At 47.0% G+C, this 26,065-nt stretch overlaps 1 protein-coding gene across 5 annotated transcripts in view; it reads right to left on the minus strand.

Annotated features, from left to right (window-relative positions):
• alg9 (ALG9 alpha-1,2-mannosyltransferase) overlaps window positions 1-26,065 on the minus strand; it is a 308,329-nt gene that overhangs the window by 132,743 nt on the left and 149,521 nt on the right. For 2 of the 5 annotated variants that reach the window (XM_072486567.1, XM_072486569.1), the window contains exons 14-15: window positions 19,811-19,941; window positions 10,665-10,794 (exon numbers count right to left, since the gene is read on the minus strand). The exons of 1 other annotated variant lie outside the window; for it this stretch is intronic. In XM_072486567.1, coding sequence (XP_072342668.1) covers window positions 10,665-10,794; window positions 19,811-19,941 — 261 coding nt within the window. The remainder of the gene's footprint in view (window positions 1-10,664; window positions 10,795-19,810; window positions 19,942-26,065) is intronic. 2 more of the 5 variants (XM_072486568.1, XM_072486570.1) reach the window with 1 other exon arrangement.

Genomic DNA, 26,065 nt, shown 5'->3' on the forward strand with positions numbered 1-26,065 from the left:
ATGAGTCAGTCAAAGCAGCAAGGGGTTGATAGAGAACTGCAGAATGCTCTTTAATCCCACCGCCTGCTAATAAGACGAGAAAACGTTCACTTGATGCTGTTTTTCAGTTGAGCAGTTGTCTGATTCGGAACATCTGTTTGATTCACAGCATCTGGCCTCAGCTGGGAGGGATGACCCAGGGAAGATGAGAGGGAGGGTTTACAAGAGGCGGAGGACATCCTGGGGGCCTGGATGGTGCCCTGGGCCAGTGTGAGGGGAGGAAAAGTGTTGCTGCAACAATTCGAAGATGGGACGGGTACGTCTACATTCCTCTTCCTGAATTGCTTGTTTTGTGTGCATTCCGGGCACGCACTGATATGGCCTGTATCTTGAGAATTACTTTTCAATTGGCTTCTAGAATGCTGTGCTGATCAAAGGAGATTGGGGAGACAGTTGACTTGCAGTTCAGCCTGCTTACTTGGCTTTTCCCACCTAATACCAACACCACAATGCCACCCCCCACCCCCCGTGCCCCCTCGCCCCACCACCCCATCCCCTACCTTTCCTGAAGGCATCATCTTCCATCAAGATCTGGACCCAGAGATGCCAGTAGCTTTCTAGTGCCTTACTCCAAAGACAAGGGGCGAGATTCTCCCGTATGGGCGCGTTGGCTCGACGCCCGCGTAAAAAACGGCAAAAAGCACTCTGGCGTCGGGCCGACCGGAAGTTACGGAATTCTCCGCACTTCCGGGGGCTAGGCCAGCGCTGGAGGGGTTGGCGCCGCGCAAGCCGGTGCCGAAGGGACGGCACGACTTAGCGCATGCGCAGACCGGCCGGTGTATTCCGGCGCATGCGCAGGAGGGTGTCTTCTCCATGCTGACCATGGCGGAGCCCTACAGGGGCCGGTGCGGAAGGAAGGAGTGCCCCCACGGCACAGGCCCGCCCGCAGATCAGTGAGCCCCGATAGCGGGCCAGGCCACCGTGCCCCCCCTCCCCCTCCCCCGAGGACCGCACCAGCCAACTTACCTGCCAGGTCCCGCCGTGTGGGACCATGTCCAATCCACCCCGGCGGGACCGGCCAGAAACGGACGGCCGCTCGGCTGATCTGGGCCTGGAGAACTGCCGTGGGGGCCGCTGCCAACGGCCCCCGACTGGCGCGCCGTGATCCCTGCCCCCCACCCAAAAACTGGCACCGGAGAATACGGCAGCTGGCGTCGGGAGCGGCGGGGCGGGATTCATGCCACCCCCCGTGGATTCTCCGGCCTGGCGGGGGGGTCGGAGAATCCTGCCCAAGATGTTTTGAAGTGCCGCCTTTTTGTAAAACAGTGTACGTATCTCTTCTTTGCAGACCTTTTATTTTAAATTCTTCTTAGTCTACCCAATGTAGAATGCCATTGTAATATTCGGGTGTGTAAGGATTAATGGGACTAGGAATCCAGGAACAGGAGAAGGCCCTGCGGCCTGTTGAGCCTGTTCCGCCATTCAATTTGACCATGGATGATCAACCGCCTGAATGCCACTTTTCCGCACTATCTCCATATCGCCTGGTGTCATTGGTCTCCCAAAACTCTTTCCAGTTCTGTCTTGAACAGCACCCTCTGAGTGAAGAAATTTCTCCTCATCTCAGTCTTAATTGGTCTTCCCTTAATTCTGACATTATGTCCCCTGGTTTTAGACTCACCAGCCAGGGGGAAACATCTCATCTTCATCCACCCTGTAAGAATTTTGCAAGTTTCACCGAGGTCACCCCTCATTCTATGGAAGTCCCGGCCCAGACTCCCCAATCTCTCCTCATAAGACAATCCCACCATCTAAGTAAATAGCACCTCCCATAATGATTATGTAAGAGAACAAAGGACTGGAGGGGAGGGGAGAGAGAATGTTCTTAGCTTCAGCAATGTAACATCTAGTCATGGATGGCTGGGCATAGTTCAGCCGTGTGAAATAAATCGTGTTTTTTGAACATACCAACGTTTCACTCATCATTCCTAAGCCAGACTAACCAACATACAATAAGTCATGGAAAGATCCAACAAAGGAGGCAATATTTGGCCCAATGTGAGAGATTTGATGGATGTATTTAAAACCCTATAGGATTTAGAACCAGAGAAAGGTCATGGTGCGGAATGAGGCTATTCAGCCCTGGTGCAGACACGGTTTTGATACAGTAAATGAGAAACTAGTACCGGTCGGGTCAATAACCAACCTGCACAGGTTTACGGTGATTGGCAAAGGATCCAGAGTCAACTTGAGTTGAAAGTAATTAAGAAGTGAGTAGTTGTGACCTAGAATTTACGGCTTGTATTGGTGGGAGACTTCAATTCACAAACAAATTTCAAAAAATAAATACTTAAAAGGAGAAATTTGCAGAGCTGTGGGGAAAGAGCAGGAGAAGGGGATGAATTAGATAGCTCTTTCATAGTGCCAGCACGTCGATGATAGGTTGGAAGGTGTCCTTCTGTGCTGTATCATTTTATAAATCAACAAATACTATATTTAGTTGCTTGATAGTAAAGAACTTGAGTATTCCTGAAAAAAAGAGACATACTGTCAAAGCTTTCCATCTTACACTCATCAGGAAAATTCACAAGGATACCAAATCTCAAAAGGAACAACAATTTTCACTGCATGAGAAGAGGGTGCTGACTATTTGGCAAGTGGATCTGATTGGTAGAGACTGTGATGGAAATGACAGTTAGCTGCCAAGCTTTAGTTGAATCCAAACCAAGCAAGCTAACTCTGATTGGTCAAGGCATTGGGCTCATGCCCCATGGCAATGCCGTGACCAATCAGACTCAACATGCCTGGCATGGATTTAACAAAAGCTTGGCAGTGAACTCTTCCCTGGTGCGTTCACTATGGCAACGCCTCTACCAACCAGAGTCAACTTGCCAACCAATCAGCACCCTTGAGGGGTGGGCGTGGAACAGTGCGGCTGGATAGAGGGCCAGCAATAGGTGGAGATTGACAAGGATGTCCATAACACCTTCAATTTACCTCTGACTTGTTCAGAAAATTCTGTGCTCCAGATGAAAAAAGAGAGTTGCATTCACATTGCACCTTTCATGACCACAGAATGTCCCAAAGCACAGCCAATGAAGCACTTCTTGAAGTGTTGTTACCTTTTCTAATTTTGGCAAGGTGGCAGCCAATTTGTGCACAGCAAACTGCCACAAGAACTGTGTCATGATGGTGAAATGATCTGATTTTGGGACATTGATTGAGGGATAAATGTTGGCCAACGAAACAGGGCAAACTCCCCTATTCTTCTTCAAAACATAGAATCCTTTAAGTCCACTTGGGGCGGTAGATGGGACCTAGGTTTCATAGAATCATAGAATTTACAGTGCAGAGGAGGCCATTCGGCCCAGCGAGTCTGCACCGGCCCCTGCACATCTTTGGACTGTGGGAGGAAACCGGAGCACGCAGAGGAAACCCACGCAGACACGGGGAGAACGTGCAGACTCCGCACAGTCACCCGATGTCTCATTGAAACTCCGCTAAGAATGTGGGACCTTCTGGCCTGTGTGAATTGATATTGTAGCAGGCAAAGTTTTGTCTCACCTGTCCCATCACGAGGAGATGAGTATTTTTCCTATTTCTGTGATCTGCCATAACAGCGTTCTGCTTTCATTGGAGCCAATCACTCGTGATTTTTTAAAGTAGAGAATCATATAAAGGTGCAAGGCGAGAGGACAGTCATCAGAGATTTTGACAGAAACAGCAACAAAGAATTTGTTCAGGAAGCTAATCAACCGAAGAATGATGCTATAAAGTTAAGGAAATAGTCCATTTAATTTCTGTGGTTGAATTTTACTTCCCACTTCCAGGATTTAAAGCAGAACATTCAGGGCCTTCGGATCGGGTTGGGCACGGGGTATTGTTTTTGTATAACATTTGGTGCAGGATATCATATTGAGACAGATTACATGAGTAATAAGAGACATGGCATGTGGCAGGCAAGGGAAGCAAAACAACTTATGGTTCACAAAGCTCTCCTCTCCGCCTTTGGGGTTTCTTGCGTGTCCTGTCTGTCTCTTGTTGATAGAGATCGATTGCTATGATTAATCAGCAACTTAGATGGTGAACTTGGCTGGAGAATAGCCAATGTTGTTCCTCTGTTTAAGAAGGGTGGCAGGGATAATCCCGGGAACTACAGGCCGGTGAGCCTTACTTCAGTGGTAGGGAAATTACTGGAGAGAATTCTTCGAGACAGGATCTACTCCCATTTGGAAGCAAATGGACGTATTAGTGAGAGGCAGCACGGTTTTGTGAAGGGGAGGTCGTGTCTCACTAACTTGATAGAGTTTTTCGAGGAGGTCACTAAGATGATTGATGCAGGTAGGGCAGTAGATGTTGTCTATATGGACTTCAGTAAGGCCTTTGACAAGGTCCCTCATGGTAGACTAGTACAAAAGGTGAAGTCACACGGGATCAGGGGTGAACTGGCAAGGTGGATACAGAACTGGCTAGGCCATAGAAGGCAGAGGGTAGCAATGGAGGGATGCTTTTCTAATTGGAGGGCTGTGACCAGTGGTGTTCCACAGGGATCAGTGCTGGGACCTTTGCTCTTTGTAGTATATATAAATGATTTGGAGGAAAATGTAACTGGTCTGATTAGTAAGTTTGCAGACGACACAAAGGTTGGTGGAATTGCGGATAGCGATGAGGACTGTCTGAGGATACAGCAGGATTTAGATTGTCTGGAGACTTGGGCGGAGAGATGGCAGATGGAGTTTAACCTGGACAAATGTGAGGTAATGCATTTTGGAAGGGCTAATGCAGGTAGGGAATATACAGTGAATGGTAGAACCCTCAAGAGTATTGAAAGTCAAAGAGATCTAGGAGTACAGGTCCACAGATCACTGAAAGGGGCTACACAGGTGGAGAAGGTAGTCAAGAAGGCATACGGCATGCTTGCCTTCATTGGCCGGGGCATTGAGTATAAGAATTGGCAAGTCATGTTGCAGCTGTATAGAACCTTAGTTAGGCCACACTTGGAGTATAGTGTTCAATTCTGGTCGCCACACTACCAGAAGGATGTGGAGGCTTTAGAGAGGGTGCAGAAGAGATTTACCAGAATGTTGCCTGGTATGGAGGGCATAAGCTATGAGGAGCGATTGAATAAACTCGGTTTGTTCTCACTGGAACGAAGGAGGTTGAGGGGCGACCTGATAGAGGTATACAAAATTATGAGGGGCATAGACAGAGTGGATAGTCAGAGGCTTTTCCCCAGGGTAGAGGGGTCAATTACTAGGGGGCATAGGTTTAAGGTGAGAGGGGCAAAGTTTAGAGTAGATGTACGAGGCAAGTTTTTTACGCAGAGGGTAGTGGGTGCCTGGAACTCACTACCGGAGGAGGTAGTGGAGGCAGGGACGATAGGGACATTTAAGGGGCATCTTGACAAATATATGAGTAGGATGGGAATAGAAGGATACGGACCCAGGAAGTGTAGAAGATTGTAGTTTAGTCGGGCAGTATGGTCGGCACGGGCTTGGAGGGCCGAAGGGCCTGTTCCTGTGCTGTACATTTCTTTGTTCTTTGTTTGTTCTTTGTTTCCTTGTCTATCAATCCCTATGTTCGGTACTTTGCCCCTCCTCGCTTTGGAGCCCACGATCAAGTTTCACCAAAATGCTCAATTGTACCAAAACTTTTTTTCTTATTCGTTCATGGGATGTGGGTGTCGCAGGCCGTGCCAGCATTTATTGCCCATCCCTAATTGCCGGAGAGGGTCAACCACATTGCTGTGGGACTGGAGTCACATGTAGACCAGACCAGGTAAGAACAGCGGATTTCCTTGGTTTTTACGACAATCGACAATGGTTTCATGGTCATCATTAAACTTTTCTAAATATCCTCATTTCCTACAAATTAACTAAATGCCAAATACCAGAACCCCAACTCCAACACAATAACAATCTCACATGTATCTGATGACAATCTCTACGACCCGGCTCTGGGTTCAGCCGATTTAATTTAAAACAGCTCGTGCTCACTGTTCTCACCAGGGACAATGCTGGGAGCTGCTGGAATCAAGAAACCTTACTCAGCAAATAATTTACTAATGGACTTCACGACTGCCACTACACTACAGAATAACGAGCAGATTAAAAAGACATGTTGCTGCACATTTCATGGCTTTATTTTTTAAAAACCCACTCTGGCTGAACAACTAACTTCAATAAAGAAAAGGATCTGAAGTCCAAGCATCTACATTGAATTAACAAGATATGGTTAGAACTATTAAATCCTGTCATCAAACACAGCACATGTCAGACTTCCAAGTTTTTTTTTGACAAAACTAATAATGACCAACAAAACACCAGTGAACACGTCTTAAAATCACAGCATCATAGAATCATTCAGCCGGGAATTAAGGTCACTGGGATCACCATATGCGTGGTACCTTTATAAAAGAGTTAGCCAGTTGGACCCACACCTCTGCTCTTTGTCTTCCCTGTTCAAGGACATATCCAGTTCCCTTTTGAAAGCTACGATCGAATCTGTTTTCATCACCCTTTCAGGCAGCATACTCCCGATCACAATTACTCATTTGGAATCAAATAAAACCCGAATGTCAACTGAAGCAGGATAAACATCACCCTGTGCTTGAGGCACATTAGAGGACATTCATGTATTAAGCAAGTAGCCAACTAACAAGCAATGCAGTGGAAGAGATCACTGAAATGCGTTTAAGTCAGGCCCAGCAAGTGAATATTGAATTGCAATCCCTTCACGTTTAAGGTTCCACTTTTCATATCAGAAGTGTGAACAGCTCAGCAACCAGCTTGTCCATTGCTTCTCGACCTTTAAAAAAATTCATTCATGGGATGAGGGCGTCACTGAGTCGGCCAGCATTTATTGCCCATTCTTAATTGCCCTTGGACTGAGTGGCCTATTAGAGGGCATTTATGAGTCAATCACATTTCTGTGGATCTGGGGTGGGTCAGACAGGTAGGGACTGCAGATTTCCTCCCCTAAATGACATTAGTGAACCAGATGGGTTTTTGCAACAATCGACAATGGTTTCATGGTCATCACCAGACTTTTAATTCTGAATTTATTTTGAATTCAAATTCCACCATCTGCCGTGATGAGATTGGAACCCACAGGTCCCAGAGGATTACGTCGAATCTCCGACTTACTAGTCCAGCGGCAATACCACTGCGCCACCGGCCTCCACAAACTAAGGTCCGCGTAAGCAACTAGACAAACGAAATAAGCGAGAGAACTTTTCCTCCCCACAAGTGCATCAGAGGTACAATCTGCGAGCCTTCAAATCAAATCATTTTCACATCTGGTTTGATCCATGAAAGCTAGGAATTAAGATCATTTCCTTCCCAATCCCTAAAGCCGATTTGTTGAATTGGGCAGGCAAATGTCTCCGATATCTCAGAGTTACAGATGCCAACACTGATTGGACTCATTCGTGAATGTATCCCGTCCTGCTTCCAATGCCTCCACCAGTTTAATAGACATCCCCTTCCCCATCGATCTCCAATATGTTTGGAACTAACAGACAAAAGTGTTCAAACAGAATGAAAATAAACGCTTAATTCTTTACTTGGGTTTCCTCCCAAATTTCTTGCATCATCGCCTTGGAGATCAACCGTTAATTCCTGCAGCCTCCGGGATAATCCCATAAGGTTGGCAGCCATGCTCAGAATTCCGTATTTGAAGAGCAGTGGAGTTGCTTCGAGCAGCAAAAGTATCAATTTAATTTCCTGGCTGAACTGCGGGAAAAACACCAGGACTGCAACTATTCATACAGATCAAGGATACGTTTTGAAAGTCGCGTGCAAACAGAATCGCTGATTTGAGTTATGGCCCAGACTGTGGTGCAACATGAAAGGTTTAAAGAAATGTGCAACAGAAAATTAGAAGAATAAATGGCCAAGTGACACAAAGTTGGGTTTTAAAAGCCTTTAAATCACAGGAGGAAGGGAAAATTTGGGTTGGCAAAGAGATCTATATTTGAAACAGCTGTACCGAGCAGGTTTATCAAAAAGAGAAAAGAGAATAAGTAGGTTGATTCTTTGACTATGATTGCCAACACTCCAGGACTGACCCCGACTCCCCATGAATGAAGGAATAGTCTCTTGAGTGCTGCAACGAGCACCCCTAGAAATAAATCATGGGGACATAATGTTTTCCCTTAGTGGTTTGCATTCTGAAATCCAGACCAGCTTTTCCAAATTAAACTTTTAAACAAAGCATCCGCTCCACTTTTAGCATCAAATCCAGTCCAGGATTTAAAAAAATTTTTTTTTTTTATTATTAAGGCATTTATAATTTTATAACAATAAAAGGTACAAATACAAATATAAACATAGTGCACAAAACATCTCTCCAGCTCTCATTAATCCCACCTACCCTAAACACAAAGTAACCTAACTCCCTCCCTTCCTCCAGTCGAGGATTTTACACCAACCTCTTTTAGGATTTCCTTTGTCTTAACTCTTTTACACAAACTCCGAGGTCCAGCCACCACATTCCACAGTTATTTCAACTCCCGTGCCACAGGCTGTAGTAAAATCTCACAAACCGGAAAGTCACTTCACATATCTTTTCTCAGCCTTCTTTTCGCAGCTCAGTCTGCCTTTAACCTCAGACTTCTTGGAAACTTCTCTACACTTGTTTTCTTAACCATCACACCATGGTATGGCTTTTCTTCCAGCAGAGTTGAGAGAGATGTTCCTTCTCTCGCCTTCTAAACCAACTGCTTCTAGCAGAGCTGTGAGAGTTGACTCCTTTCTCACTACTGTTATGGGCCAGGGTTTAGAGAACCCCAAAGTGAATCATGGAGTTCACCTGACCCACAACGTTTAATAGATTGTGGTATGGGGAGCACACGGCCCACTCTGCAGGTGCGGTACAGCAGAAATGGAAAAGTATTTTTCAAAGCAAAACAATGTTTATTCTATGAATGCAAGTTAATCTTTGTAAAACATACAGCGAACATCTTAGCAACCATTAATTCAAATACAACCCCCAAAGAATACAACACTAAGTAATCCTTAAGCTGTCCTTTTAACATCCATAAGACTTAAAAAAGAACTTTTAACAGAACCACGTCAGGTTAAAGTCACTACTGAGAGCAGTTATTAGTTTTAAATCACCAAAGGATTGATTTACAGATTTTTAGATTACAGAGAGAGAGACTAATACCCCTTCTGGCTGTGACTGCAGCTATCCAGCTCTGAAAACGAAACTAAAACACACCCTGCAGCAAACAGCCTAAAACGAAAGTAAAACGCTGACAGACAGCTCAGCTCCACCCACACTCTGACATCACTGATAAACACCCATTTCTTAGAGGTACATTTCTTAAACACCCATTTCTTAAAGGTACTCTTACATGACACTACCTATCTTCAACTGTAATCAAATTAGCTAACTAAACTTTAAAACTTCTCTACCTTACAAGGCCCCGTTGCTAAGCAACACCCACATGCTTCTGCCTTTTATTTATTCTTCACGCTATAACTCTCTCCAAACACAATAGAAACACAGTTGGAACCTAACCAACCCCCAGCATGAATCTAACTATAGGTTTTACCCTTCCAGGCACAGAAACATTTCACACACTTAAAACGATCCCTTATTTCTAATGTTTACCAATACAAAACTACATTTGTTTTCCGAACACAGATGTGAAAATGGTAGCTGGTTATGTGCCTTTTGAACTGATCAAAACAAAATGGAAGAGGGTGTGAAATGAAGGCCTGGCGGGCCTCTATCGACAGGGGGAAAGTTGTGGATTGGATCAGGGGATGGGCTTTGTCAGCATAGTTGGGGACCCACTGGGCGTAGTAACTGAAAAACGCTGGGCAGCGCTTCAGGGCCTTGGGGCAGTGAGGGAGGGGGAACTCCATAAGGGGGCGACCAATATTGGCAACCAACTATGTTAAATACCAGTCCCAAGAGCTTTTGTACGAGAGGCAACCGACTAAAACAAACACAATATCCCCACTGCTGTCGATGGGATCCAGAGTTTCACTGGGAGAAAGTTTCCCGAGATGCCTCCAAGTTTTGAACGCTGGTGGTAGTAGCACCTAGGTTGGATCACTAACTTTGGTTTTAGCAACAAGTGCCCCCTCGCCACCCCCCCCCCAACCGAGGTAGGCCAGAGCAATTGTTGCGACTTCAGCGAAATGGAATGTGAATGGAACTCGCAGACCTGAAAGTTATGCTTTGTTGCCGTTACTGGGGCTTGACAGAGTAGGGCAAGAGGTTGTTTCTCTTTGTGGGGGGAATTGAGAACGAGGGGCACAGTTTCAAAGTAAGTGGGGGTGGGGCCTCCCGTTTATGACCGAGGTGAGGAGCATTTTCTTCTCTCAGAAGATTGTCGGTCTCTGGAATTCTCATTCATTGGAGGCTGGCTCATTGAATATGTAGAAGGCCGAGATGGACAGATTTTTGACTGACAAGGGAATCAGGGGTTATGTGACCAGGCAGGAAAGTGGAGTTAAGGCCACAATCAGATCAGTCCTGATTGAATGGTGAAGCAAGCCTGAGGGATCTCCTCTTACTCCTATGCCACAGATCTTTATATATGACCTTAAGAAATCCCAAATTGCTTTAGAGCTAGTGCAGTAGTATAGTCACTTTCATAATGTAGGAAAAAGGGCAGACTCAACATTATTCCCTCATTCAATGGAATCAGATTAATGGATCTAGATTACCTGAGTACAAGCGGGAGCAATCAGCCTTGAATTCACCACAGTTAAGCTGAAACTGCGGTGAAAGAAATTGGAAGTATCATGCTGACGTCTTATGGATTTTCTTATCTGTAGAGCTGCATTTTTAAAATATCTGTTGACGGAAATGTGCTAAATAAGTATCAAGTATTTGATGACGTGCGTACACAGTTTGTGATCTGGCGAGCGGCTGCAAGTGCTAAATTACGTCACTAAATAATGCAGTAAGGCTAGTCTCGGGGCTCTGCTGCATCAAACACCTCCTGTCAGATCAGACAGCTGTGCTGGAGTCAGAGAGAGACACAGATGGGTTTAGCTGACTGAACTGTCATCACGAACTGAAGTAAGATGCTGCTCTCAGCAATCTTGAAGCCTGATGGCTCTGTGCTTCGCTGAGACTGGTTCATGAACTGCCCTGCTTGCATTTCCCCCTGAATATCACAGTGGGCTTTTCAGAGAGAGCTTAGATTAGTTGCATCTGACCAATGTGGAATGAAACTTTATGAACTAAGGGCAGGAAAAGTCATACGTTCAAAATCACAAAGGCACTAGAAATTTGATTGCCTATGTGGAGCTCTTTACTGATCAATGATTTGGCCCAGAGCATTAACCTTTCTTGCTCTTACTTACATTTGCAACATCACCTCCTCTGCCCTCGCAGGTATAGTTTGGGTCTTCTCTTGATCGCTTGCACGCATTGATAAACTAGTTCAGAAGGTACTATGCGTCACCGATAGGAGTGACAGGCTTCACAATACTGTTTTCTGATGCCAGTTCCGATCTCCGAGTTGCTTCCTTGTCCACTACAAGATGGTCATAAACAGTCCCAACCTCGGGAACCACAGGCCAGCCTTTTCCTGTTAATTTGTGCAATTTATGTTTAACTGTCGCCAGCTTTCCTTGTGGAAGGGCAAACATTTCAGCTGTATGTTGTGCATCATCCAAGTGGCTGGAAGATGATGTGGCTTGCAACCCTCCACCAGCAACCACAAGGACAACCTGCCTTGCGACTTTACAGGTTTTGTTATCAAACAAACCTCATGGGGTCACATACGGTCAATTTAGGACAAGTGACCAAAAGCATGGACAAAGATGTAGGTTTTCAGGGGTGTTTTAAAGGACGGGGGAAGCGGAGACATTTAGGAAGAGAATTTCAGAGCTTAGGACCGAGGCAGCTGGGTATAATCAATTCCTCTGTGATCCTTATATCTGCACCAGAGTGGGGGGCATGGCAGCACAGTGATTAGCACAGTTGCTTCACAGCTCCAGGGTCCAAGGTTCGATTTCTGGATTTGGTCACAGTCTGTGCGGAGTCTGCACGTTCTCCCCGTGTCTGCGTGGGTTTCCTCCGGGTGCTCCGGTTTCCTCCCACAGTCCAAAGATGTGCGCAGGTTAGGCGGATTGGCCATGCTAAATTGCCCGTAGTGCCCAATAAGTTTAGGTGAGGTTACTGGGTTACAGGGATAGGGTGGAGGTGTGGGCTAAGATAGGGTGCTCTTTCCAAGGGCTGGTGCAGACTCGATGGGCCAAATGGCCTCCTTCTGCACTGTAAATTCTATGATCAGGATCTTTCTTGTGCCATTCCTTGGTTGCATAACTAGAATTGAGAATTCTTGTTGCAACCACTGGCTGCCCCTTCCGCCATATTACCGCAAGCTCAAACCGCATACTTTAGAAAATATTGGTGTGATCCCAGCTGATGATCCCAGAGTGGAACCTGACTTGATAAATCCTAACTTCTATTTTCTTTTAGAAACCACAAAGGGCAGTGACTGAACAGATTCACAAGGGTCTGCTGATGAACTTTTAATAAAAGAATAAAACATTTAGTAAACAGGAAAATGAATTATATTATATTGGATTTAAATAAAAACACCAGTAAATGAGTCAAATTACACTACTCCTTCACCCCAACTATACCTTAACAGATACTATACAAATTCACAAAGATACACAAGTTACACAATATATTTTATACCCTAATCTATAGAATAGAATCCATAGAATCCCTGCAGTGCAGAAGGAGGTCATTCGGCCCATCGAGTCTGCACTAACCATCTGAAAGAGCACCCTACCTAGGCCCACTCCCCCGCCCCACCCCGTAACCTACACATAGATACATAGAACATACAGTGCAGAAGGAAGCCATTCGGCCCGTCGAGTCAACACCAACCCACTTAAGCCCTCACTTCCACCCTATCCCCATAACCCAATAACCCCTCCAAACCCTTTTTTTTTTGGACACCAAGGGCAATTTAGCATGGCCAATCCACCTAACCTGCACGCCTTTGGGCTGTGGGAGGAAACCGGAGCACCCGGAGGAAACCCACGCAGACACGGGGAGAACGTGCAGGCTCCGCACAGACAGTGACCCAGCGGGGAATCGAACCTGGGACCCTGGCGCTGTGAAGCACAGTGCTAGCCACTTGTGCTACCGGGCTGCCCTAAACTGGGGGTACCTACACTGAGGGGCAATTTTACCATGGCCAATCCATCAAACCTGCACATCTTTGGTGTGTATGCAGTGCATGTAATCTAACAAGCGAACTGAAGTCAGGCACCCCCATTCCAAAGCCCACTGACAAATGCCACCAAAGAAAATTCTGAGGATTTCTCAACAACCTGCCCAGACACTAGTCACACTGTAAGCCATCTGGTCTCACTTAACCAATGTCTTTCCCCCAAGGCCTTTCAATTTCCACACTTGAAGAGCTTGCCTTTGGAGTTCTTTCCAAAATGATGCCTTCACTTGGGATATCCTCAACAAGGATCCATCTACAGGGTCTCAATCTCCCCTTCCAATGTCCCTTCCCCCTCGATCTCCACTTGCATTCACGTTTCACCTTCCATGCATGGATACTGTCGGACATTCGGCTGTGCTAAGCAGAACACCACTGCTCCAAAGGCCTGTGGTAAGGAGCTACCAATTGTTGGCTGCCCCCTGGCAGCTTTCTGGCTTCTCCCAAGCCGTTTCTCCAAGTCCGCTCCCCACGGCCCATATATCTTTAATTTTGAGTCTTTTCCTCTGCTCCTTACTTTTAACTTCACTTAGCAGGACCTGTTTCCATATTCCTGTGCTTCGTTTCTTTGTTCTTATCTCAGTCTCTTTAAAAAAAACTGCGGTTAGAAACAACACCTCCTCAAAAAGAGGAAGCACTTCGGAGTTAATGAACCGTGAAGAATTATAATAACAAACAAAGCTAAACCCTCCTGTGAATTAGACTGGACGTGTCAATCAAGAGGCTTGTAAAAGATAATGGGTCGTGAAATTGAATGTAAACATTGCAGTTCGAAGCTTTAGGCTTCTCAGCATGCCAGAGGCTTGAAAAAGTTAAAGGGGAATGAAATTGATTGTAAGAAGAACTCAAAAGATTTCCAATGCATCAGACAGAAGACTTTTACCTTCATCTGATAGATCTTTGAATTTAGCATGCTAGGAGAGACATCAAAGGGTTTCAAAGCTACAGAGGGAAGACCAGCCACTCAACCCCTATCCTGGGAAAGACACCAGAACTGAGCTCTTCCCGCCCAGCCCAGGTCTGCCCCCCCCCCTCCCCCTCCCCCCATCAACCCTCAGCTCCTCTGAAGGACCCCCTCAGCACCCTGGAGGTGAGTGTGGAGAGGGTAATTGATCCACCTCAGAGTCCATGGCACCAGGTTGGCACTGCCAAGGGCTGGGCCTAAAGCGGGGACCTGAAAGGGCAAGCCCGTAACAGGGGGCCGCTCAGCTGTGGGGTGGGGCCTTGCCAGCAATTGGAGAAGGAGGCTGCAGTGTTTTTCTGAGATCAAGGTGCCCTTTGAAAATGGCACCTCTATCTGATGGGCGGGGCCCGTCAGCGTGTTTAGGCCCCACCCCTCAAAGGCAGTGCAAAACCCGCCCCTCTCCAAAAAAAAAAATGCTGTTGAATAAGCACCTGATTAGTGTAGCCAGGACCAGCACCGGCGGCAGCACTGGGAATTCATTCGGGAGAATTGCGGCCGAGATAAATTGATTTATTTTCCATCTCTGCCGTTTGTCACTATACATATCTTTTTGTAAAACTTATTCAAAGTTGGCGATGGAAGAGCTGTGTGTTTACTCAATGCAGAAAATTGCCCTTTTCTGATCAGCACATTTTTTTTTTAAAAACAGCAATTTTTCCCCCCAGAAAAAGTAAACAGAAAATTCAGATTGTTATCCTTAGTGAGGAAAACTTACAAAGCAAGAACATTGCAAACATTTACAGGAACGCAGAAGTCTTGTTTGGATCACAGCACAGTGGCATAGTGTGGTGAAGCATGATGCATTTGTAGTCACAATCCCTCATTCCTTTGAGTTCCATGCCACATAAGGAGATATTTGGGACAGGTTGATCAAAGATGTTGGTTTGGTTTTATGGAGCTATTTAAAAGAAGAGGGAGGGTAAGAGAGGGGGAAAGGTTTTGAGAGAGGGTTTTTCAGAGCTTAAGTCCTCGGCAGCTGGGAGACTAGCTTACAGCGGCGGAGCGCTATAAATTTGGGGCGCAGGTTTCTCCACGCCATCATGGACGCCTTCGCCTTTTACGATGGCGTGAACGGGCCGCTCCCAGGACTAATTCTGGCCCCTGCAGGGGGTCAGCTCGGCGCTGGAGCGGTTCGCGACGCTCCAGCTGCCGATCCCGGCGCGAACTGTGCACCGCGGGATCCGCGCATGCGCAGTTGCACCGGCGCCAACGAGGACATGCGCAGTGGCGTCGGCGCCAACGAGGACATGCGCAGTGGCGTCGGCGCCAACGAGGACATGCGCAGTGGCGTCGGTGCCAACACGGGCAGTGGCCTCCTTCAACGCCCCAGCCCTGACGCAACATGGCGCAGGGCTACAGGGGCCGGCGCATAGGAAAGGAGGCCCCCGCCGATAGGTGGGTCCTGATCGCGCGCCACATCAGAGGGCCCCCCCCCCCCAGGGTCGGACCACCCCTCCCCCCCACACGCCGCCACCCGACCCTTACACGCTGCGGTCCCGCCAGCCCAGAGCAGGTTAGAACGGCGCCAGCGGGAATCTTTTCCTACGGCCGCCCGGCCCATCCGGGCCGAAGAATCGGCGGGTCAGCCGCGTAGAGTGGCCCGCGACCGGCACCACGCAAACACGCCAGCGCCAAAGGCGCCGAGTGCCGACATCGGGGCGGCGTGGCCCGTTCGCGGGGATTTTCCCGCCCGGCCTGGGATGTGCATAAGGGCAGAATTGAAGTAGCACAGAGATCTTACGAAAGAATATTAAAAAAACTCAGGGACATCAGAGAAAACAGACAGTTACAAACAGGTTAAAGAGAGGCTGGCGTCTGTACTCTCGCACAGACAAAAGAGATGGGGCGTCTTTCTCCGGTCCCCCAGTCGCGTGCTTCTTGGTGGTGATGTGATTCTCTCTTCCCGTTGCTTGCCAATGGGATTTTCCGTTAAAGCCGCGCCACACTGCCGGGAACCCCAGCGGGAACAGAGAACCCCAACGGCTGGAGAATTCCGACCAAGGTGCGTGGAAATTACAATGTTTTATTTTGCACATGGAAATATTTATTCGAGGCAGTGGGGGGTAAGACGGGTCAGGTGACAGAGTAGCCAGAAGGTTGTAGGTTCAAGACCCCACTCCAGCAACCGGAGCACATATCCAAGGTTGAGACTCCAGGGCAGTACTGAGGGAGTGCTGCACTGTCAAAGGTGTCGCCTTCCAGATGGGATGTTAAACCAAGGTCCCACCCGCCCTCTAGGTTGACAACTGTGATTGAATGTATTCCTAGAAGTTTCATTCCACGGTTTTCTCCCACACTCCAGCCATCAATCGACCAACACATCCATCCTTGTGGAGCGTTGCATGTCCACACGGAAAGTAAAATCAACATCCAATTGGATGATGCTTGACTTTCAACCAAATAGCAACTCCCCCTCCCTCCGCCATTGTCAAGATGTTTATATCCTGATGAAGAGAAATGTTCAAAGAAAATGGCCAAAAATATTCCCCAATCTTTATTTAATGTCCCGATGACATTCCTCCAGGATTGCACATTTTCAATTCCTTGATACTCCAGGCCAATCCTGGCTACCCTGTCAGGTGGATGTAAAGAAACCATTCACCACTCTCGGGAGGAAGTTTCTCCGCTGCTGTGGCAGACATCACTGGTAAACAGGTTAAATGCTCTTTTGTTCATATTTTGAAATGAAATGAAATGACATTTTTTGCTGGGGGCTGTCTCATAACTCCAGGGTCCCGGTTCAATTCCGGCCTTGGGCGACTATCTGTGTGGAGTTTGCACTTTCTCCCAGTGTCTGCGTGGGTTTCCTCCGGGTGCTCCGGTTTCCTCCCACAGTCCAAAGATGTGCGGGTTAGTTGGATTGGTCATGATAAATTAATTGCCCCATAGTGTCCAAAAGGTTAGGTGGGGTTACTGGGTTGCGGGGATAGGGTGGAGGTGAGCTTAAGTAGGGTGCTCTTTCCAAGAGCTGATGCAGACACGATGGGCCGAATGGCCTCCATCTGCACTGTAAATTCTATGATTCTATACTCAAAATGGTTGCTGCTGCACATCCAGTTACTGGACTTCAAAAAATGCTCAATTGCCTGAAGAGTGCTTTGGAGCGTCCCTCGGGAACTTTATTGTGAATGGAACTTTTTCTTATCCGAAACTGGACTGAGGCTACAGAATAGAAGCACGTAACAGAATCAGGTGAGGAAAAGAGGGACTATAGAGTCATCGAGGATGTACAATTTCATCTGGATCCCCAGCAGGTGTCAGTACAGAGACTTGTGTCCCGTGCACGCCCACAGTATGATTTTACTCACATTTCGTCGGAACTGAATTTTTATTTTCCATTAAAGCTCACGAGAGTATCTGAAGTAGGCACTCTGCCCTTGCAGTTTCCTGACACTACGCAACCAGCAACGTTACAGAATTACAGTTTACTGAAGGAATGCTTAACTTTGCACCGAATCAGCATTGGTTTCTTTGATTCCTTCACCCACAATATGCATTGCTAATCAGTAGATCACGGCCGTGGCTGCATCCCCCCGCAAGGCTTGTTACAAGGACCACGGCAATCTCTGGACTCGAGGTCTCAGGTGCCACAAACTTCACAGGGTATCTATTAATCTGGAATCGCAGGCCACTCAAGGTAAGGGTTGCATCAATTGTTTAAAATCACCTGCAGCTTTCTCCAGAGTACCAAGTGCAGGTTCAGCGAAGGCCCTTCACCCTTAAAGCAACAGAGTTCATATTACAGACCAAAGAACAATACAGCACAGGAACAGGCCCTTCGGCCCTCCAAGCCTGTACCGGTCATGATACCAACCTTGGCCAAAACCCTCAGCATTTCCAAGTGCCGATTCCCTCTGTACCCATCCTATCCATGTATTTGTCGAGATACCTTTTGAACATTGTTAACGTATCTGCTGGGCTAAATTGCTGGCTTTTAAAGCAGACCCAGGCAGGCCAGCAGCATGGTTCGGTTCCCGTACCAGCCTCCCCGAACAGGCGCCGGAATGTGGCGACTAGGGGCTTTTCACAGTAACTTCATTTGAAGCCTACTTGCGACAATAAGTGATTTTCATTTCATTATCTGCTTCCACAAGCTCCCCTGGCAACGCGTTCCAGGCACTCCACACCATCTGTGTAAAAAACCTGCCTCGCACATCTCCTCTAAACTTTGCCCCACGGACCTTAAACCTATGCGCCCTGATGGTTGACCCCTCCACCTTCCACCTGAAAACCAATCAGGATTGTCAAAAATGATGCACGTCATTGACATAAATCTAAGTATGGGAACTCAATTTGCTGACTTTTTCCAACAGCACCTTCCAAACCCACGTCTCTACCACCTGGAAACAAAAGGGATCACCATCACTCTATCCATGCCCACCCACTCTATCCATGACCCTCATAAACTTGTACACCTCTATCTTGTACAACCTCCGTCATTCTAATGAAAACAATCCGAGTCTATTCAGCCTCTCCTCATAGCTAACACCCTCCAGACCAGGATCCACATTGTAGCCAGCTCCTCTTTTATCTCTAGCTCTGTCAAGTGTTGCTGGGGTTAGGGAGGTTGTGGCTTTGTGTTTCACCCTCTCTGCCCACTGTTATCCTTTGAGATAATGCGAGAAAATATTTGAGCAGAACTCAGTGAGATCATCAATGTCCAACAAAACACAATTAAAATCAAAAGTTCACCCTGTGAGATACATTGGATGAGGTACTTTGCGGTTCAGTTTGCTGCGTTAAAGCACTCTGGGAGTCAAGACATTGTTAAACCATTGTTAAGGCAAATGCTCCCACTGGTATAATACAGATTGTTCTTGGCGTACTGCTGCCAGTGAAAGTGGAGCAACATATTAGCCGATAACCTAGAATGTAGAGAGCAGTAAGTTAGGAGTAACCACCTGAAAACCAATCAGGATTGTCAAAAATGATGCACGACTTTGACATAAATCTAAGTATGGGAACTCAATTTGCTGGCTTTTAACAACAGCACCTTCCAAACCCACGTCTCTACCACCTGGAAACAAAAGGGCAGCGGATCACGGGATCACCATCACTTGCGAGTTCCCCTCCAAGCCATTCACCATCCTGACTTGCACCGTCCCTTCATAGCTGCCGGGTCAAATTCCTGGAAGTCCCTTAGTAGCAGCACTGTGGGTGTTCCTACAGCGCATGGACTGCAGCGGTTCAAGAAGGCAGCTCACTGCCACCTTCTCAAGGGCAAGAACGGATGATAAGCGAATGTTGATCGAGTCAGCGATACCCAAAATCTCATGAATGAATAAATTAAAAGTATAAATGTCCACTAGGCTTACAGCAACACAGATAGTAGATATAAAAACAAGAGACTTGGAAACCTCAATGTGATTTTGTTGCTTAGCTTCAGGGCAAGTTATTGCTTGGAAACTGCATTTTCACTCCCTCTGGGAGTGAACTAACTGTGTTAGTTGGACAACACAGCGTGTAAAAATGTAGAGAACCATGCCAGTTCTCACATAATATCAAGTCAAGTTGCCTTGCCTACTTATTGCGGTCTTAATTATGTCACGATAAACAGTTTCACGGACACGGAACGTCACCATTTGTCGTGTCAAAGTTCCATTAGTAAAAGCTAACAGTTTTAATTGTTTAAACGAATACCAGCTCACCGTGTGACATCCAAGAATGGTTTGTATGCTATGATCATCCATTCTTCTTTGTTTGCAGAATATCTTGGCTCACGTGGAGTCTCTGTCTCTCTGTCGAGGTCAACCAAGTAATGGCACTGTTTGATGTCAACCTGAGAAGATCAAGTTGAAATATGCTGCAGTAATTCTCAACATTAAAGGGCAAATTCAACCCTCCCGTGATCCCAGCACTGAGCCGCGTTTGATGGAAGGCTAGAAAGTCATTGCCAACAGTGTTTTAGACCCACCTCTGAAAACTCTGTGTGGAACAGATAAACTTGCTTGTAATACTGATAGAATAACATGTTAAATGTACTACTTTAAACCCGTATTATTGCACCCTTTTCAAAGAATATCATTAATTACACATATCTAATTGTATCACCAGCTATATTCAGCCAGTAATGTATTTTTGAATCACGAGGGTGACAGTTCCAAGTTCCACCCCAGGACTTTAGCACATAATCGAGACCAACTCATTTGAACAGTGCTGATGGAGTGCTGCATTGACTGAGGTGCCACAGGGGCAATAAGCCAGAGCTCCTTTTGGCCTGTTTTTGCGACTGGGTGGCAAATGGTGTCTGGTGAAGCGTCTTAGGACGCTTAAAGGTGCTACATAAATGCAAATTGTTGCTCTTGAGTGCCTTTCCAAAGAGATTTGGATAATTACCGAAAGAGAAAATATTTTCAGGGCTCTGGCGAAAAGGTGGAACAAGCGGAGTTACTCTTGCAAATAGGCATGTACATGACATGCCAAATGGCCTACAACCATTCCATATATCCAGAATTTATGTTACAGTTTCAAAGAACAAAGAACAAAGAAATGTACAGCACAGGAACAGGCCCTTCGGCCCTCCAAGTCCGTGCCGACCATGCTGCCCGACTAAACTACAATCTTCTACACTTCCTGGGTCCGTATCCCTCTATTCCCATCCTATTCCTGTATTTGTCAAGATGCCCCTTAAATGTCACTATCGTCCCTGCTTCCACCACTTCCTCCGGTAGCGAGTTCCAGGCACCCACTACCCTCTGTGTAAAAAAACTTGCCTCGTACATCTACTCTAAACCTTGCCCCTCTCACCTTAAACCTATGCCCCCTAGTAATTGACCCCTCTAACCCGGGGAAAAGCCTCTGACTATCCACTCTGTCTATGCCCCTCATAATTTTGTAGACCTCTATCAAGTCGCCCCTCAACCTCCTTCGTTCCAGTGAGAACAAACCGAGTTTATTCAACCGCTCCTCATAGCTAATGCCCTCCATACCAGGCAACATTCTGGTAAATCTCTTCTGCACCCTCTCTAAAGCCTCCACATGCTTCTGGTAGTGTGGCGACCAGAATTGAACACTATACTCCAAGTGTGGCCTAACTAAGGTTCTATACAGCTGCAACATGACTTGCCAATTCTTATACTCAATGCCCCGGCCAATGAAGGCAAGCATGCTGTATGCCTTCTTGACTACCTTCTCCACCTGTGTTGCCCCTTTCAGTGACCTGTGGACCTGTACTCCTAGATCTCTTTGACTTTCAATACTCTTGAGGGTTCTACCATTCACTGTATATTCCCTACCTGCATTAGACCTTCCAAAATTTCATGTTGGACATCCGAAGAATATGGGGCGAAATTCTCCCCCAACGGCGCGATGTCCGCCGACTGGCGTCAAACATGGCGCCAATCAGACGGGCATCGCGCCGGCCCAAAGGTGCGGAATGCTCCGCATCTTTGGCGGCCTAGCCCCAACATTGAGGGGCTAGGCCGACGCCGGAGGGATTTCCGCCCCGCCAGCTGGCGGAAATGGCGTTTGTTGCCCCGCCAGCTGGCGCGGAAATGCGGCGCATGCGCGGTAGCGTCAGCGGCCGCTGACAGTTTCCCGGCGCATGCGCGGGAGCGTCAGCGGCCGCTGTCAGTTTCCCGCGCATGCGCAGTGGGGAGAGTCTCTTCCGCCTCTGCCATGGTGGAGGCCGTAGCAGAGGCGGAAGGGAAAGAGTGCCCCCACGGCACAGGCCCGCCCGCGGATCGGTGGGCCCCGATCGCGGGCCAGGCCACCGTGGGGGCACCCCCCGGGGTCAGATCGCCCCGCGCTCCCCCCCAGGACCCCGGAGCCCACCCACGCCGCCTGGTCCCGCCGGTAAATACCAGCTTTGATTTACGCCGGCGGGACAGGCAATTTCTGGGCGGGACTTCGGCCCATCCGGGCCGGAGAATCCAGCGGGGGGTCCCGCCAACCGGCGCGGCCCGATTCCCGCCCCTGCCCAATCTCCGGTACCGGAGACTTCGGCGGGGGCGGGATTCACGGCGGCCAACGGCCATTCTCCGACCCGGCGGGGGGTCGGAGAATGACGTCCATGGTCTCAGTTTTGTGTAATGCCAAATAATAAAAAAGTTATCGTGCGAGGCGTGGAGTACCAGATGACATGATCTTTAATTTTGCACAGACAAAGCTGCAAAATGGTCATGTACATAAAACTGTACTTAACAATAACTGACGATGATACAAGCCATCAGCTGCAACAAGGTCTGTTTCCCTCTCTCTTCCTCGCCCCACAGAACCGTCTGGATTTTTCCTTCTCTGCTTACTGGACTTGCTGGTGTTTTCCCTCTTTGCTTACCTCTCCCCATCCCCGTGGGTGGGTGGATTCATGACTCCAGTTTCTTATCGACCAGTCCCTCAAGGTAGATGACACTTATGTCAAAAAAGGGTTACATTTAAAAAGTAACAAAACTGATTCCTAGTGCAAGATGGCCGAAGCTTTACGCAAGATATTTTCACCCAGAGGGCATCAGGAAGTCGCCTTCTGCAGGGGTAGTAGAGGCAGAAACCCCCGTAACATTTAAAAAGTATGTGGACATGCTTTTGAAGTGCTGTTACCTGTAAGGCTACTGACCATGAGCTAGAATGTGGGATTACGCTAGCTAGTAGCTAGTCGGCTAGTGTGAGCAGGATGGGCCAAATGGCCTCCTTTCATGTTGTAAATTTCTATGATTCCTACTCCAGAAAGTATGTCCTACATATTCAATCTTTTTCTTAACTTTGGCACCTCCTTTGTGAATGGAAAACACTTAAAAAATAGCAGGAAAGATGTTTGAAATAATCTGCCAAGCAAAAACGAAACTTCCAAATGCAACCAAATTCCAGAAGATGCACTAGAGAAATGTGCCCCTTCTCTTCATTGACTTTACTTCCAAATGTACATTTGCAGGTTCAGCACACACTGAACTGTCAGGAGTTATAAAGCATTGAAGGCAGTCGCGGTGGGGAGTGGGAAAATTGGAGAAAAAAAATGGAGATGTAAAACATTCTGGGTTTTCTTCCCATCCCCTCTTTACTTTAGCTTGTACAAGGTTAATGCTCAAATTGGGGTGCATCTATTCTGCCTGTATGTAAGCTAGCTACATCAGCACAAACGAAAACCTACTCAGAGACAGTCTGCTCCCTTTTAAGCTGTCTTTACGTCACTTTGCAGTAGAGTAACTGACAGCAGTGAGCATAAAAAGGCAGATAACTTGGTGTTAAAGCATGCATAACAGAGCATGCTCAGACTGCGGAAACAGGAGCATCGCCGAGAGCTTACAAGATGTTGTGTTAAATTTATCGATCGTTTGAACATGTATTGTTTTCTGAGACTTACTCAAGAGTGGTTAGTCCAACATCTTCCATTTTCAGAGATCAATATATGTGTAAAGCATTAAGAAGATTCAGGAGTGTCAGATTCTTATCAATTAAGCATTGCCAGTACTGATCCTCGCCGTCTGCCTGTGTAACTGGAACAACTGCAGGCATCAATTAAGTGAACGATGAAGTCCTTTCTCAGTTCACGTTTGTTCAGGGTACATTTTCCCTACATACCCTCACTGTTCAGAGAACCAGAGTTATTTTCTTATTCCTGTTGGTTTCCTAACAGTGATCCTTTATTCTTTCAAGGGTGTTGCTTTAAGACCAGTACTTGTAGCCCATCCCTAATTGCCCTTGAACTGAGTGGCTTGCTAGGCTATTTCAGAGGGAAGTTACGAGTCAATCTCATTGCTGTGGGTCTGGAGTCACATGTAGGTTAGAGTGGGTAAGGACGGAAGATTTCCTGCCCTATAATGGGTTTTTACAACAATTGATGGTAGTTTAATGGTCATAACTTTTAATTTCAGATTTAGGAATTGAATTCAAATTCCACTAGCTGCCATAGGGATTTGAACCCATGTCCCTAGAGCGTCTAGATTGCTTGTCCAGTAACATTACCGCTGTGCCACTGCCTCCACGTTGATATCTGTGATGTCCGTGTGCTCAATGAACAAAGCTCTGGCACTCCCTTCCTAACATCCACACCATATTTATAATCTTTAATGTCACAAGTAGGCTTACATTAGAACTGCAATGAAGTTACTGTGAAAAGCACCTAGTCGCTGTCGTGTTGGGTGTTCCGCTATATAGACGAACCAACATGGTTGCAGATGGTACAACTCTGTTTTATTACTATCAATAACAACATCTGTAAACTTATGACTGTGTTTCGTTCTTTACCCTTTAACCTGTGGACCCAGCCCTAACACTATCTTAGCGAGGCACTCAGCACATGATATGTGTCTGAGTGGCTTGCTGTGAGCTCTGTGCCCTGAGCTGTCTCCTGCTGGAATGAGCGGGAACTGTGGTGTTCCCCGTTTTATAGTGCGTGTGCTCTTGCTCGTGATTGGCTGTGATGTTGTGTGTGTATTGATTGGTCCGTTGACCTGTCCATCAGTGTGTATGTGTGTTTGCACCGTGATGTTTATCTGAATATCATGATAGTCGCCACACTCCGACGCCTGTTCGGGTACACTGAGGGAGAATTCAGAATGTCCAATACACCGAACAGCAAGACTTTCGGGACTTGTGGGAGGAAACCGGAGCACCCGGAGGAAATCCACGCAGAAACAAGGAGAACGTGCAGACTCCACGCAGACAGTGACCCAAGCCGGGAATCGAATCTGGGACCCTGGCGCTGTGAGCAACAGTGCTGCCCAACGTGCTACCTTGCTGCCCGACTGTGCTACCGACTGCAGCAGTTTGAAAAGGTGGCCCGGCACCAACTTCACAAGGGCAATTAGGGATGTGCAATAAAGGCTGGTCTTGCCAACAATGCGAACATCGTTAAAAACATTGTTAAAAAATGAAAGCATATGTGTCTACTGTAACAGGAACTTGCAAGCTATTAATATGCAGGTGGCACACAGTCAGGGATAATATCCCATATGTGTCGCCATGCCAATTGTCATGCCAGTATCCAAGATATCCCCCACAGATTCCATAATAGATTGATCTTTGGGGGCGTCCGGCTGTTGTGAAAGGCACAAAATAAATTGAATCTCGGAAAGATTATTTTTCTTTCAGGTGATTAGCATTGGAAATTGCATATTAAAAACGCTCGGACAGAGTGAAGTTTTGTTGTGGAAGCGAGTAAAATGCAAGAGATCGTCTTTCGAAATAAACCTGCTTAAAACCAAGGCAAACCTTGGCCTATTGTCAAGATAGAGAATTCCCTTTTATTGTGTGTTTTGTTGTTTTAGAACATGTCGGAAGCACCAAACTGAAGGGATTGCAATAAAAGGTTCGAGAAAGGTAAGGCTTCCCCGAAGCTATGTTCTCTTAGAATTGTCTCAAATGGTTTCAGAAACCACAATTCTTTAGCACTATTTCGGCGCGGTTACAATTCCACTGGCCGGCCTCCAAAATGCACTGCAAAGTTGGACGAATGAATTGGCCCCGACACAATTGCTGGAGCCAGCCTCGTCTTTACTTCAGTCAGTATCGTTTATCATGCTTGCATTGATCTTTCTGCCACCTTCCTCCTTTCTTTGCCGGTCAAGTGATCTGTGAAAGCTGCCCTGTGGTTAACTGTGTAAATAGCCGGTCTCACATTGAAAGGGGAGGTGAACCAGAATAGGCACAGCTCCCATCACTATAGGGAAGGAGTGGGCCAAACATAGAGCCACAGACTATCTGGCTCCAAACTGGCTGCATTGCTTAATTCGGGCATAAAGCTGATTTGTGTTTGATGCCAGCCTACTTTTGTTTTCTCCCACCACAGAGTAATTTAGAGACCAAACGTTTGGCAGGCACTCAAACAGCTTTTGCATCCTTGTAGCCGGACCCGCTGAATGACTGTGTAGGCGTGGTTGTTGAAGAGCTGACAACCCGTAATACAGGATTTCTGAGGAAAGAATTAATGGCACAAAATGCCACGTCAGGCAGAAAGATGCCCGTCTGAG

This window comes from Scyliorhinus torazame, chromosome 21 (genome assembly GCF_047496885.1).
Source record: "Scyliorhinus torazame isolate Kashiwa2021f chromosome 21, sScyTor2.1, whole genome shotgun sequence".
Taxonomy (NCBI): domain Eukaryota; kingdom Metazoa; phylum Chordata; class Chondrichthyes; order Carcharhiniformes; family Scyliorhinidae; genus Scyliorhinus; species Scyliorhinus torazame.